This window comes from Sorex araneus, chromosome 9, assembly GCF_027595985.1.
Source record: "Sorex araneus isolate mSorAra2 chromosome 9, mSorAra2.pri, whole genome shotgun sequence".
Taxonomy (NCBI): Eukaryota; Metazoa; Chordata; class Mammalia; order Eulipotyphla; family Soricidae; genus Sorex; species Sorex araneus.
The window spans coordinates 59,149,302-59,164,262 of NC_073310.1; the positions used below are offsets into that span (position 1 = coordinate 59,149,302).

The window sequence follows — 14,961 nt, forward strand, 5'->3', positions numbered from 1 at the left end:
GGGAAAAGCTTGGATTGCTGAAAGGTTGCAGCTCTTTTCAGAAAGTAAGGATTTCCATTTTTACCCTCATTCTTTCCAAACAAAAAGCCATTTACCCCCTGTGGTTTTCATATGAATGCAGTAACTTAGAAACTGTTCTTTTGTAGGTGGATAATCATTTTGGTTTGTTTTCACCTGAGACTCAGGTTTTGTTTACACAGCTTGTGTTTAACTCAGTGTAGGCAGAGGTCCATTGGTCTTCCTTGGTTCACCATTGTGTTGCTTTTTGAAACCAAAGAAATTGACTTATTTTAAATCGCCCACATGTAAAAATCACTACACTAAAGAGCTCCCTTTTTTTCCAGCTTGTACTTAAGATGTGCTCCCTGGATCCACAAAGCTTATCCGGAATTACTTGTTAAGGTAGTCCTGTGAAAATAGAAATCCTGAATAAAACAGATGTTCTTGCTGAAATTATGCTAATTGTATTTAAGCTGTGTTCACTTGTCAGACAGGTTCATGATTTTGAACACAGTTTTAAAAAATTGGTCTCTGTGCTAAGGCCAACACAACCACTTAAAAATAGTAAATAGAAATGTATATAAATATTTCATTGAAATAAATCACAGCAGAAAGTCTGCTGAAGTATTAATGCATCATCATTTTTTAAACTTAGCTCTCTCATTATTTATAATTTCTTATTATTCTTGAAAGAAGTAAGAAAGTACCTGTGTGTGTGTGTTTGTACAGTGTGTGCGTCTGTGTGTGTCTGTATCTGTGTGTGTGTGAACTCTGGACTTTGAAAGGAAGAGAGTAATATTATCTAGATTTCTGTTTCTTAAACTTTTTTTCTGATGATGGTCCCTTTCAACCTTGTTTTCCACAGGTTGGCCCCTCGTTTTGTGCTATGACCCCCTGCTACCCATTTATGCAGTTTTCACCTGTGCCCCTCCTTGGAATATCCTAGGGCCCGGAGGGGACCACAGGGCTCCCTTTTGAGAAACACTGATCTACAGTATGCCATAATAATCAGTTGGTATTTAATGAATATGCAAATTTGGGAGACCCATTTACTGAAATTCTATTAGACACAATTAAGAATGAGCTTAATGGGACCAGAGAGATAGTATGGATACAGTGCTTCTTGTACTTGCTTTGCACGTGACTGATCGGGCTTTGGTCCCCCAATCCCTCCAGAAGTGATCCCCAAGCACAGTTCTGAGCCACACCAGACACCAAATAACAAAACAAAAACAAAAAAAAATTTAAATCTTTATTGATGTTATTTGTTTTACAATAAGGAATCTTTAATAAGTAACTCAGAAGATGCATTGCACAAGTTTGCAAGCAATACTAGAAAAATTTATTCTGAACAAAATTTAATTGTGTATTGTGTGTAGTATCCAGTTGTACATTTCTGTTTTCTAGCATTCATTGTGGAAATGAAGATAATTTTAAGAATCTCACCTTATTCTTTGCATTATAACATGAAGAGAATCAAATATAAGGAACATATTGATCTGCCAAATGAATATACATCTGGAAAATAGCTAAATATCCCTGCAGCTCATAACTGGTCTTGGGTAGGGAAGTGGACAGATTGATGAGACGTTCACCACAGGTCATCAGACTTGTTCATCACAGCATCTCTCCCCATTTATTAGTTGAGTTAATCTAATCTAAATGCCTGGTATCAATAAAGTACACATGGTGAAATTTATTTCTATTTGATATTTTAAAATTAATTCTGATATTATTATTATTATTATTATTATTATTATTATTATTTGTAAAAAACTAAAGCACGCCAACAGGCATGTGCACTCTCGGACTCTCTGGGCGGCTCTGTCTCACTGCCCGTGTTCGATGCTCTGGAACCGTTGTGTGTGGCTGTTGGTGAAGGGCAGGCAACGGAAGGAAGAAGGCCAAACTGGTTGCTCGATCAGTTTATTTCATTCTCTCTCTCTGCTTCTCTCCCGGATCTGGATCTCTCTCTAGATCTCTGGATCTGGTCCCCCAACCCACTCTTACAGCCTAGTTAAGTCCCCTCACGACCATGAGGGGGTTGGGGTGTACACATAGGTGTGGTCACAACCAATAGGGGTAAGGTTCCTTTCCCTTAGGGGATGCTTCTCCTAGGACAGATTCTCTTTCAGCAGGAGGATCCATCTAAGGGTGGAGTCCCATGAGTGTGTTTCTCCTCTCCTCATCCAGAAAACATATAAGCATTCATAATATTAATCATTTTGTATGGACACAATAAGAAATGCATTAAAGCTTATAGAATTGCTCTCCTGGGGCCATCTCGATCTCAGACTACAATGTTCAGGTCAGATTAATCTTTCCTATCCCTAGCAGGGTCCTAGTCTCGTCGTTACTTTTGGATCATGACAGCATTTGTTCACGATCAAGCTTTTAACTTATAGTTAAAAATTAGGCACTTTGGCCAGGCCCATCTCGATGCCAGGGTGTAGCACATAACTCACCGCTTGCCCTGGATCCGTCCCATCCCTTGTCAGGACCCTGCTTTCGGGGTGCTAGGAACTGAGGGCAACTGAGGCTTAGGTCGAGAGAACAAATGCCCAGGAGGAAAATATGACTCCCAGGTTACAAAAGCATAGCATTTGCTAAGTCTTCCTGTGTCCATACAAAAAAGGACATTGCTCTGAATAAACTATGCAACGGACTCAAGGAGAAGAGAAAAACAATACTTACAAGTCAACAGAACACTAAGAAAGAAGCTACAAATAAACACAGAGGAATGGGAGCACTGTGACGGGAGTAACCCAATAAACCTAAACTACCTGAGGCTATGTTATCCTACAATTATTATTATTATTATTATTATTAATCTCCCAAGCAGTCCTCTGGAGGCCCTGGGGTACCCTGAGCAGTTCTTAGCCAACTGACCAGTGGTCTACTGAGAGTCCAATGGGAGGGTTCAAGTGCTGCTTGGACCGTGTCATGCTGGGATCATCAGGGCCATCATGACTATGCAGTGCTCAGAGACCTCCAGGGTTGCACCAAGTGATGGTATCTGGGGACTGAACTAGGATTGAGTGGATGCAAGGATATCATTCAACCCCTGCACCATCTCTCTGGACCTTATCATTCTCTTTAAACTTCTGTTTTTCTGTACTTAAGCCTGAGAGTATTTTTCATATTTGATAGAGTTTGAATATCTCTTTGTTTTGTGTTTGTTTCTGGGACACACCCAGCAGTGTTCAGGACTTACTCCTGGCTCTGCACTCAGGGATCATTCCTGTATGGGATGCTGGGGATGGAACCTGGGTTGGCCACATGCAAAGCAAATTTCCTACCTGCTGTACTGTAATTCTGGCCTGAGTGTGAATATCTTAATCTCATTACTTTTATTATGTTTAGTTATTTAAATAAGGTATTGTGATGTCATTGACTAAAGCTCTCATTACCCTAAACTCGGTCTCTTAGACATTTTAAGACACTGACCAGAAAAGTATGTGAATGGGAGGGTGGACCATGTAGACATGAACAGAGCTTCACATACTGAGGGCTGAAGTTTCTCCATGGTCTTCGAGCTCATCCTGTGTTTACTAGGAATTGAGTAAACAGGCAAGTTACAAGCCTGGCTGAGGACCTTTGCATGTGGGCAGGCCATATCCCATTGACACACACTAGGATGCTTATGAAGTGGTAGATGTAAAGTAAAAGCCTGAGTGTCTCTGTACTGATTTCTTGGGCTCACATTTCTTTATTGTATAAGCACAGTTCATATGCAATTATGGCAACGAGTCATAGGCAGTGTAACAAGAGGGTATACCCAACCGAATAAATTTTGTGTGGAAACATTTTTTAAAAGAGAATTTATGGTTAGTCTACTCTCTTTGTTAATCATGGCAAGTAATGTTATGGATATTAAGGCTGGTAACATATAAAATTTCTAATTTCTCTTTTCTCAGATTTCTTACAGAAAAGATGTGCAGGATACACACTTGTATAATGCAGAGCTTGACAGACCGGACATCAAGAAGGCAACACAGATCTCCAAGATCATAAGCAATGTAATCTTTCTTTTTTATCTTGAGCAGACATGATTTCTTACTTTTGCACTAGCAAAGCATGCCTTTGGTAGCTGGACGAATGAGTTAATGAGTGAAATTAATCAATCTGAATTAATGGCATCTCAGTCTTTCAGCCTGGGTTAGCCATTTGACTGTGTAAATTGTTCAGATCCATGTATGACCCACTCAAATTCAACAGTGGCTGGAGTCACCATACTTAGAAATATTTGGGTGCAAGAATACATTTGAAAATCTCAGTCAGGGTTGAGGTCTCAGGTCACTTACTGTCCCCTCAAAAACTTCTCTTAGCCTTGCTCCTATATTGTTGCCATTGGTTATATAGATTTTCTTCTGCTAAAATTTAACCTTGTACATTTCCCACATAACTTGACTACTTCCTTGTTTTCTGGAAGATCTCCTCCATGGTTAATACTATTTTACATAACCATACCTAAAAACCTATTTTAAAATGATGCCTCAGGGACCGGAGATAGTACAAGAAGGTAGGGCACTTGCCTTGCACACAGCTGAGTCAGGTTCAGTCCCCTGCAACCCATGTAGTCCCCTGAGCATCATCAGGAGCATTTCTGGATTGCAAAGCCAGGATGCAAAGCCAGGAGCTACCCTAGAGCATCACTGGGTATGCCCCATATACAAAAAAAATGATGCCTTAACTTGAACGAAGTATATCCTAAACACTAATAATTATGTATTAAATTAATTGCATGTTCCTTAAACGGGAGAAGGGGAAGAGAGGCAGGTGAGTTTCTGACTCTAAAAGCTATCTGTATATAGAATGCAGGATCCTCATTAACCAAAAATGACCATCTCACTCATTTTTAAAAGCTGTTTAAATATAACTACAATAATGATGACTAGATACATAGACTAAAAATTAGTAATTACTTAACTGCAAAAAATTACGTGTGTTTAAATAACCATAATTTAAAGTCAGTGCCTGCCTTAGCATGATGGTTTGTTGTGAATTGTAAGGAAAATTTTTTATAGACTGAGGACCTATTATATTTCATTTTGGTTCATGTAAGTACAATTCTTCATTCCAAAGTAGACATATTTAAAATGCTTTTTTTCCAATTTTAGGCAGAATACAAGAAAGGACAAGGAGTAATGAATAAAGAGCCTGCTGTAATTGGAAGGCCAGACTTTGAACATGCTGTGGAAGCTTCTAAACTTTCTAGCCAAGTAAGAACCTAGTGATAATTCCACAATGATTTTATTCAGAGATTTGGTTTCAGCAGCATGAAAAAGTGTTTCAGTTTAGGTAATTAATTGCAAGAACAAACAAAGGTAATGTTTCTAAAGTTATTTCAGATAGTTTTGTAATAATTATAAATTCAGTACTGGAAAGAATAAGTCAAATTTTAGGTATAAAATAGTTTTCCTTTTTCCCAATTCAAATCCAAATCTTTTTGAATGAATTTAGCTATGTTGTCAGATTTTTCAGAATTTCTAGAATTCAGTAATAGTCATACCAAAGAAGTATGTTTCTGTTTAAGTACAGACACAAAATTTAACTTTAAGAACAATATCAATTTCCTCGATTTGAAAGTGCTTCAGTTTATTCTCAAAATAATAAAGGATGATAAAAAGGAAGACAACTTTGAAACTTATCAAAGAACATAAATTAAAATCTGAAAAACACAGAGCATGTTATTTTTTTTAACTGAAGTTCTCAATAGAGAAAAAATTTGATCTCCCCAAAGATACATACAAATGTTAAATGTCATGCAGTTTCAGCTAGAATCTGACAAAGGTATTGTATTTTTCTGTTTGGGTTTTTTTTTAATTGTAAAATATAGAGAAATGATTTTAGAGTTGAATGGAAAGATAATGTGTGGGATTAGCATTTGAAAGAATAAAAAAAACAGTGAAAGAGAATTTAAGTTGTGTTACCATAATATAAAGTCACATATAATATAATACCATAATATAAAATTTAATCAATATGAGTTTGGTATAAGATATAATAATAATCAGGAGAGGATGCAGAATCCTGAAATATAATCCAATATGTATAAGAATTTAGTAGATTATAAAAGTGTTGATTCATATCAATGAAAAAAAGTGTAGTAGCTAAAAACCAGTGCTGACACAATGACTATCGATCAGGATAAAATTAAAATTGGACCTGAATCTTAAACCATATGAAAATGAATTCCAGCTGTATTAAAGATGTGAATATAAACACTAAAATATTTTTTAAAATTTCAAAAAGAACCCAGGAGACTGTGCATGCTACTTAGAGATAATAATGTTGTTCTTAAATAAGACTGGAGAGCCACAAGCTCTAAAAGAATAGCTAGACATATTTGACTATATAAAAATTAAAAACTTTTACAGTGCTAGAAGATAATACTTACTAACTGAACAATGGTAGCGAATGGTGACTTAATATATTTATAATGTTCTTAGCTTGTAAAATAGCCATTCTTCATATTTCAAAAGCCTTCACATTTGATTTTATTAATTTTTAACTTGAAGCAACATTGCATTATAACATTTATATGAGTTTCAGGTTCATATCACTGAAAAATCATCAGATTCTTAGATTATTTAAATTAAACATGAAAACTCCAATTCTAATCTTCACCATACAGTTTCTCCCTGAATTCAATTTACCCACATTCTTCTCTCTCTTCATGGAGAGACACTAGGGTATGATTAGTTGTATAGTCTAAACACTTATTTTTATTAGATTATTTATTTTTGGCTTTTGGACCAAACCTGGAAGTGCTCAGGGCTTACTCTTGGCTTTGTGCTCAGAGATCACTTCTGGCGGTACTCAGGGAGCCAGATGGGGGGCCAGGGATCAAACCTAGGTTGGTCACATGCATGAAAGTGTCTTTTCCACTGTACTGTTTCTTTGGCTTTTCTATGTATGCAGATGCAAAGTTTTCATTGTTTATATTGCCAATGATAATATATTTAACCCACCCATGTTATTGCAAGTGGCTTTATTCTGTCTTTTTCCTACTGGTGAAAAATATTCCATTTTGCATGTACACCACATCATCTTTATCCATTAAATAGTCTATGGGCGAAGTTTTCAGTTCTTGACACGAGGAGTGTGTCTTCAAATTTGTGTTTTTGCTCTGTTTTGGTAAATACCCAGAAGTGAGATAATTGTGAGATAAGGTGGATTGTATGGAATTTTAGTTTTTTATTTTTGGAGGCCTTTTCATACTGTTCTCTGTTTATACTTCCACAGTCTAGAATTTTCCCTTCTTTCCACATTCTCTCCAATACATACTGTTTCTTGTCTTTTGAATAATAGCCATTCTCACAGGTGTGTGGTGATACAGGCCACTGTTGTTTTGCAAAGGACTTTATTGAATTTATTTCTAAATGGAGAGATATAAATAGAAAAAAGCCATAAAATCTAACTGAAGAACACAAACCAACACATGAACAAATGAAAAAAATTGCTGTGCTGTTGACTCAGAGGTCTCCATATCATTTAAATGTTAATTCTTCCCAAAGCAATTAAAAAAAAAGTCCATGTGTCTTCAATTACAATCCAAACAGAGTTAATATTTGTGAAGAAAGTCAAACATTGAAATAAATCAAATAGTTTGAGTTTAGATGGAGAAGGGAAATACCTAAAAATTACTTTCCAAAATATACAAAGAACACTAAGTAGGTTTCGAACATCTGGCAAAATATTTGTAATATAGTTGGCATGATAACATTTTAATATTCAATATATTCACAGGCTCCTTAATATTGGAAAGAAATAGATGAAACATCCACCAGAAAAATGAGCGGAGGAGAGTAGACAATTTATAAGCATAGCCAACAAATATAAAAAATTTCAATAGTAGGTAGCATGGGTATGTGTTAACATATATAGTTTATTGTACAGAGTTATTGAAGTGGCCTTCGTGCCACTATCACTCCAGTGCCCAATTCCCACCACCAAAGTCTTTATGTTACTTGTCTCCCTTTTTTGTTTCTCCAACCCCTCCCCTCACTGCTTGGTAATCTGTATTTTGTTATCTGAGGCCAAAGTCTTGTTATCCTTTGATGCTTATCTATTCTGTTGAGCCAAGGAATGTTTTGAAAGGATGCTCACATTTATTTGCAAAGGAGCAAGTGCCAATAAAATGAAGGTGGAGTGTTGTTTGTACCTGTCACCTTCTGTGAGGTCTTCAGCAGGGCTGGAGCGTGGGAAGGTTCTGTGTAGAAGGTAGACTGGAATGAAATTGGGTTAAAAGGGAGGGAAGGCACTGCCCAAGGGGAAAACCCCAAACAAAGGGTGGATTTCCCTAAAAGCAGATGCTCCCAGAAAGGTGTGGTGGGTAGGAACATACAAGACACTGGGGATTGGTGGGGGCTGAGTTTAGTTGCTGGGCAAGGATGACTGTCAGTATCCCATTCACTTGGATTTGGGCCATATTGACAGAGCAGGTTAGCAATCATGGGTTTTCTATGAAAAAAAAAAAAGCCATATCACAATATCACAACACAGAGCACTCGAAGAGTCGAGCACAGGAAAAGGAGTCCCCAGTATTAAGACCTCCCCATCTCAATAATAGGCTCTTTAAATGTAGCCTCTCCTATGGGGTACGAGATGGGGGATGGTGAGCAGCGAGGCACTGGGACAAAATTGCCTTTTAAGGAAGGATGAGCCCTAGAACAGATGACTGGTTGAAGAAACTCTGGTACATATATACAATGGAATACTATGCAGCTGTCAGAAAAAATGAGGTCATGACGTTTGCATATAAGTGGATCTACATGGAAAGTATCATGCTAAGTGAAATGAGTCAGAAAGAGAGAGACAGACATAGAAAGATTGCACTCATCTGTGGAATATAGAATAATAGACTATAAGACGAACACCCAAGAATAGTAGAAATAAGTACCAGGAGGTTGTCACCATGGCTTGGAGGCTGTTCTCTCATTCTGGGCAACTCAGAGAAGGGAACAGCAAGTAAAATGTGGTTGTTGGTCATGTGGGGGAAAGATGATGCGGGCCAAATATAGACTAGAGACTGAACGCAATGGCCACTCAACACCTTTATTGCAAACCACAACACCTAACCAGAGAGAGAGAACAAAAGGGAATTCCCTGCCATAGTGGCAGGGTGGGGTGGGGGGAGACGGGACTGGGAAGGGGGGGTGGGATGTTGGGTTTACTGGTGGTGGAGAATGGGCACTGGTGAAGGGATGGGTTATCAAACTTTGTAAGGGAGAAACATGAGCACAAAAATGTATAAATCTGTAACTGTACCCTCACGTTGACTCACTAATTAAAAATAAACTATTAATAAAAAAAAATAAAAATAAAAATAAAAAAGAAAAGAAAAAAAAAAAAAAAAAAAGGAAGGATGAGGCGGCGGCACCATGCAGGAAGGTGCCCGTGGCCATCAGAGGGAAAGGTCCAGAGACCAGCTGGAACTCAGTTATGCTGCTAAACTCCTGCCCTCAGCATCTCAAAAGACATCTGGCTCATTTGATGGGGTTAGTATGAGACAGAAAGGAATGAATGAGGATTTTCTTAACAAACTTTTACAGTGTGTGAGGCACTTTCTTGCAAAATAACTCAGTGGCTTATAAAACGGTTGCTCTGCCGAGATTGAGGATTTTTCTGGATGATCCTCTCCCCTAGGAGCTGTGAGCCTGAGATCTACTGATCTAAAGGAAAGATCGGCACATCCAGAGCCAGCAGCTGTTCTGGGATCACTTTAGATTTCCAGCGTAGTGTCATGACTTGTGAGGGTTTCAGCCTTTCCTGGGGTCAAAGCCTAATTCCCCGTAAGTTGGAGAGGAGAATCAATAGATTCTAGGAAAGTAGTACATTTGGGTCAGGAGGTTAAGAAAATGTGCTCAGGAGCAGGACAGCCGGAATTCAATTTAGGGATTGCAGATTGCGGGGCCTGTGACCTTGGACCTCAAGTTCCATAGTTGTCCACATCTGCTCCAGTCTTTGCATCTCCCATTCCTCAGGGTGGTCGCGAGCGCTAATGAATTACTTGGAGTAAATTACTGAGAATGCTTCCTGACCCCTGGAAATACTCCATAATTTCCTAGGAATCATTTCAGTGTCTGCTCAGAGTAGTTTTCCTTTGTTTTTATAGGAAACAGGAATAGAAACAAAACAAACAGGAATAGGAACTCTAGCTAGTGTCTCTTCCTAAATTCACTTCTTTCTAGTCTTATTCAAGAGTCCTTGATATTCAAGTATTTATTTTCAAATTTTTAATTTGGTTACCCCAAACCTTACGATTGATCCCCTCCCATGAGATTTTGTTTTATTTATTTGTTTATCTTAGTGAAGCAGCATAGTTTTTACTTAGAGATGTGAAAGGAGAGAAAGAGATGAATATGTGTTCAAAAGAGAGCATGGGCTTTTTTTAGTGTGAGAAAAGGAGAAAATAGCCCCTTCCATGAAATTTTACATCTGTAAAAATACTTAAAGTATTTCACAATTAAATGATCCAATACTTAAGCAGATTATAATTTGTCAGAGAACTTATTATATTGATCATTTTAACTATTAACTGACAATTCTGACTCATTTCATTTCATATGAATTTATCATAAAGGGAAAACTGAGTGATGAATATATACAATCATTGAAATGAATTCAGTATCCAGTTCAGTTCCATTTGTATCACCAAATGCATAAACTAGAAATGAGAGAAAGTGTAGTCTCTGGACTGGAACATAGTACAGGGGCTTGTCTTGCATGTGGTCAGTCTTGGTTTTATCTCCAGCACTGCATCTGAGCACTGCCAGGAGTGATCCTTGAGCATGGAACCCAGGGGTAAGCCTGAGTACTGTCTGGTGTGACTCCAGCAACCCCCAACCCCAATATATAGAAGTGTTGCTTCTGATTTTCATTGTCAATTTTGAACTTCATGCACTCTCTTGTTCCTAATGAGAGTCGGAATTCTGGAGTCTTCAAAGACAAGTGAAAATGTAAATGGGAATGATTATGGAATGCAATAAGGAGGGAGGCTGGGGGCAGGATGCAGGAAAGAAACACGGGACAGCACTGGAAGGGTTGTGAGAGATGGGGATGACAGCACTCGTGGTGTGGGGTGACATAACACACCTGATGATAAGAGATCAGAAAGTGAGGGGGCAGAATCTTCACATTTCACCTGTAAACTGAGCTTCGTGAGACTGAACCTAGAAAAGGTCATGGAAACACACATTAGAACCTTTCATGTCAACATGTACAAAGGCTTTACTTCCAGAGTCACAAACTTTCCCCCTTTTCAACTTTGGCAACATCCTTAAAGGGCAGTTTTAGGGGTTCACAAGCCTGGAACTCTCCCAGGCCACGAATCTAATGTAAAAGACAAACGAAAAGCAAAAAAACAAAAAAACCAAAAAAACCTCACCAAACTTAGGAGATGCATATAATTGTAATCTGGTAATGAAAATAACAGTAAAAACTTAAAAGTAAGTTTCATATTTTCAATTTTCATTATTTCAGGATAAAGATAGGTATACTGACTAGCATGTCAGATGTAAATGAAGTCGCTGTCAGGTCCTCAACTTAAACCTCCGGGTGTTTGATCACTGTGCATTGTGTGATTGGAACCCAAACATGAAAGCTTGTAACTATCCCAAGGTGATTCAATAAAATTAAAAAAATAACAACCCTCCGTTGTTGATTTGTTACTATCTTCCCACGTGGCCATAATCCATCCTGATTTGTCTAAGGGTAGGTGATGAATAAGTTCGTCGTTAGTTTGATCATGTCAGACAAACTTTTGCATTTATAATAATTTGTATTTGTTCTTAGATGACATTGATATGCTCTTTAGAATAGGTTTCACACTTGAAAATTACATTTTAGATTGTTGTTAAAATATAGTAATAAATATTGCCTTTACATTGAAAACACTATTAATGGGCTTGGGGCATCTTGAATTTCCCCTTGCTGACAAGCACTCCCCTTGATAATCTTACATTACATATTCGCTTGAGTGTTATGTCCTTAACTTGTTGATATAAGCTGTATTATTCTCTTCTTTTTCATTTTTTCTTTATAAATTCTGAACACTGTTTATAATAGTCATATGCATGTATATGTGCATATTTTAAACATGTACTTCACTTACCACAGAACAGACTCTGAAGGAATAGGTGTTTGTCTTTTGCCCACTATTTTCAAATGGCACACATTCATTAGACTTACAGTAAATACATATGTAGTCTAATGAAACACATCTGAATAATTCATATTTAGTGCAAAGCCTATGAGGTGTCCTTTTGCTGTAAAAATAAGAGAGATTTTTTGTGTGCATTATCCAGACTTAAAATCATTGATTTTAATAGTGAATTCTATATAAAAATATGTTTATATGAACTTCCATAACAAGTTTTAGTTGCATTCCATCCAAAATTGGAAGGAATTGATTCCTATATGATGTGGCATTGTGTTATTTGCTGACTGTTCATTTTCACGTGTAATTAAGGTACAGTCATCAACTTATCCATTTCCTTCCTAGCATTTGTTTCTATGGGCTGTGATGAAAAGCTTTCATTCAGGAACTGCCTTTTTCTGCCTTCTCTATTTCTTTATGAATCTGAGCCATAGGTGATCTCTTGTGAAACCCAGCACCCCTCATGGTGAAAGCTTTGAACTATTGAGTTTGAAAATAAGGCTTCATGCCACCGATATATCGCCCCATCCAGATACAGGAGCTAGTTCAAGTTATTTTCTTGGAGCTTCAGGTCCTATATTTTCTCCGTGTGGACCTCTGAAAATCTGGCTAAATCTATTTAAACAAACCTCTTTATTAGACTTTTTGGAGCTTGATTTGATCTTTACTTATATTTAAAAAAAGTGTTGGTAGACATTAGGATTGTTGGATATGATATTCATAGTGATGAATTCATAGTGATATTCATAGATATTCATAGTGTAGATAAAATCACCCTTAAGTGCAAATCATTTTTTTTTGTTTCTGAAATAATTGAATTAGCTAAAAAGAGAAACATTGGGTCATAGCTCCATAGCAGTCACTCAGTGCTCTCCATTTCCTAGATGGTCTTAAAACTGGATGGAGGGATGCTTTGTTCCATGATTGAATTGCCAGTTGCAATCAGAGGAAAGCATTGTCTTAATCCGTTAAGAGAGATACATGTGTGGAAGAAGTGGACGCGCAGATACGCAAACTGAGTTGGAAATAGGCTCGGATGTTGGGTGCGTATGTGCAGTGTGAGAGTGAACTGGTGAACAGGTGAGCGTTGGGGCTCTATGACTTTGCCTCTTTAACGTACTTACATACAGATGTTACGGAAAGGCGAGAAATGGTTAGTTGTCAGTACCTGGCCAATACTTAAATTTTTTTTATGCAGTTACTTTACTTTGTGATTAATGGGGGAAAATTCTTATATATTTGTTCCTTAAGTATCTTCTGTATCAACTTACTCAGAATACTGAAAGTTAAAATAAGATTAACTCCACACTTTGTTATTACATTCATTTTATGGTTATGAAAGACGGATGTACTTCAAGTAATCTCACACTACAGAAATAAATTGGAAAGCTTAGATGGCATTTTGAAATTTATACTTGAAGGTATATAACCCATAGAACAGTGGTAGAAATCTTCAAAAATAAAGTTCTCATCAAAATCTGCTAAAGGCTGAGGCAAAATCGAAGGATCTCCTCTCCTCATGCCTCCCTCCCCCCCCCCCCCCCGGCCCAGTACAGCTGTTACACGGTCCTGCCTTTCGATGAAGAAATACCTTTTCAGTGTCCCTCATCCACTTATTTATTCTGGAAGAGTTGCTGAACGAGATATTACAGAACAGGTATATGAAATTCCTGTCTTCAGTGAGCTTATGTATATGGGATGGAGGGGCAAGCCCCCGTGGTACAGACAATGTTGCTAATAATTACAGCAGTCATGAAAAGTATTATCAGGTAACTTAGAGTTCTTCCAGAATGTATCAGTAGTAAATGCTCTAATTTTAAAGGGAAGAGAAAACTTTCAAAAAGAAAGTGCTTTGGAGCTAATACCTGGAGGATGTATGAAAATTATTCAGGACAACTTTTGGAGGATTCGGAGAAGCAGAAAATGATGGTTCTATTGGTGGGCAGTTCAGGTGATAGAAAATTTCTGTTATAATCAGCAGAAATACTGTTAACTATAGTTTCTATTCTCCAATATTCTGTTTTTTTTCTGTAGAACAGATACCATTTAGAAAATTTACCAAATATTTAAAGACCTCATCACTTGATTCCTTAATCTCTTGGTCACGATAAACTGACAAGCATACATTAAATAAATATTTCTTAGCATCTATTATTTTTCACTTTCTTTTATGTTTTTATCATTCTCAGAGGATATAGTTCGAATCAATAAAACAACCTGGGTGTGTTTGGGATGGGTGTAACATTGGGGAATTAGAGAAATATTATAATCTGAACACCTATCTCAGTGTTTAGTTCATTCTATGAGAAAAAAGTAAGATTGTTCTTTTTATCATCATTTATACATTTCTTTAATAAACATTTATTAGGTGCAAATTCATTTTAAATGTTCCCAGCTATCCTAAAAAAATCTGTTCCTTGTACATGTTCTAATGGACTAGGGGACATATACAGAGTCCATTCAGATATGTGTTCTCCAAACTGTGGTGCACACTTTTAAGCCATTTTTAAGTTGCGCTGTTTGGTTAAGTTTCATTTTAGAACATATAACTAATTTTTGTCTTTTAAATTTGTTTGTTTGGTAGCTTTGGGGCCATACCCAGGGATGCTCAGGGGTTACTCCTGGCTCTCATGAAGTATTTCCGTTGGTGTTCTGGGAATCATGGTATATGGGGCATTGGGTATTGAACCTGGGTCAGTGGTATGCAAAGCAAGTTCCCAAGCCACTGAAATATCTCTCTGGCCTCTAATTCCTGTCTTAATGGCATGTTTTGCTCATGTCAGCTTTTTCAGCTTCAT

General features: G+C 37.3%; 1 protein-coding gene across 5 annotated transcripts in view; it reads left to right on the forward strand.

Moving 5' to 3' along the window:
* The window catches only part of NEBL (nebulette), a 381,507-nt gene that overhangs the window by 287,601 nt on the left and 78,945 nt on the right, over positions 1–14,961 (forward strand). For 4 of the 5 annotated variants that reach the window (XM_055146579.1, XM_055146581.1, XM_055146582.1 and 1 more), the window contains 2 exons: positions 3,918–4,019; positions 5,121–5,222. The exons of the other annotated variant lie outside the window; for it this stretch is intronic. In XM_055146579.1, coding sequence (XP_055002554.1) covers positions 3,918–4,019; positions 5,121–5,222 — 204 coding nt within the window. The remainder of the gene's footprint in view (positions 1–3,917; positions 4,020–5,120; positions 5,223–14,961) is intronic. 5 annotated transcript variants of the gene reach the window in all.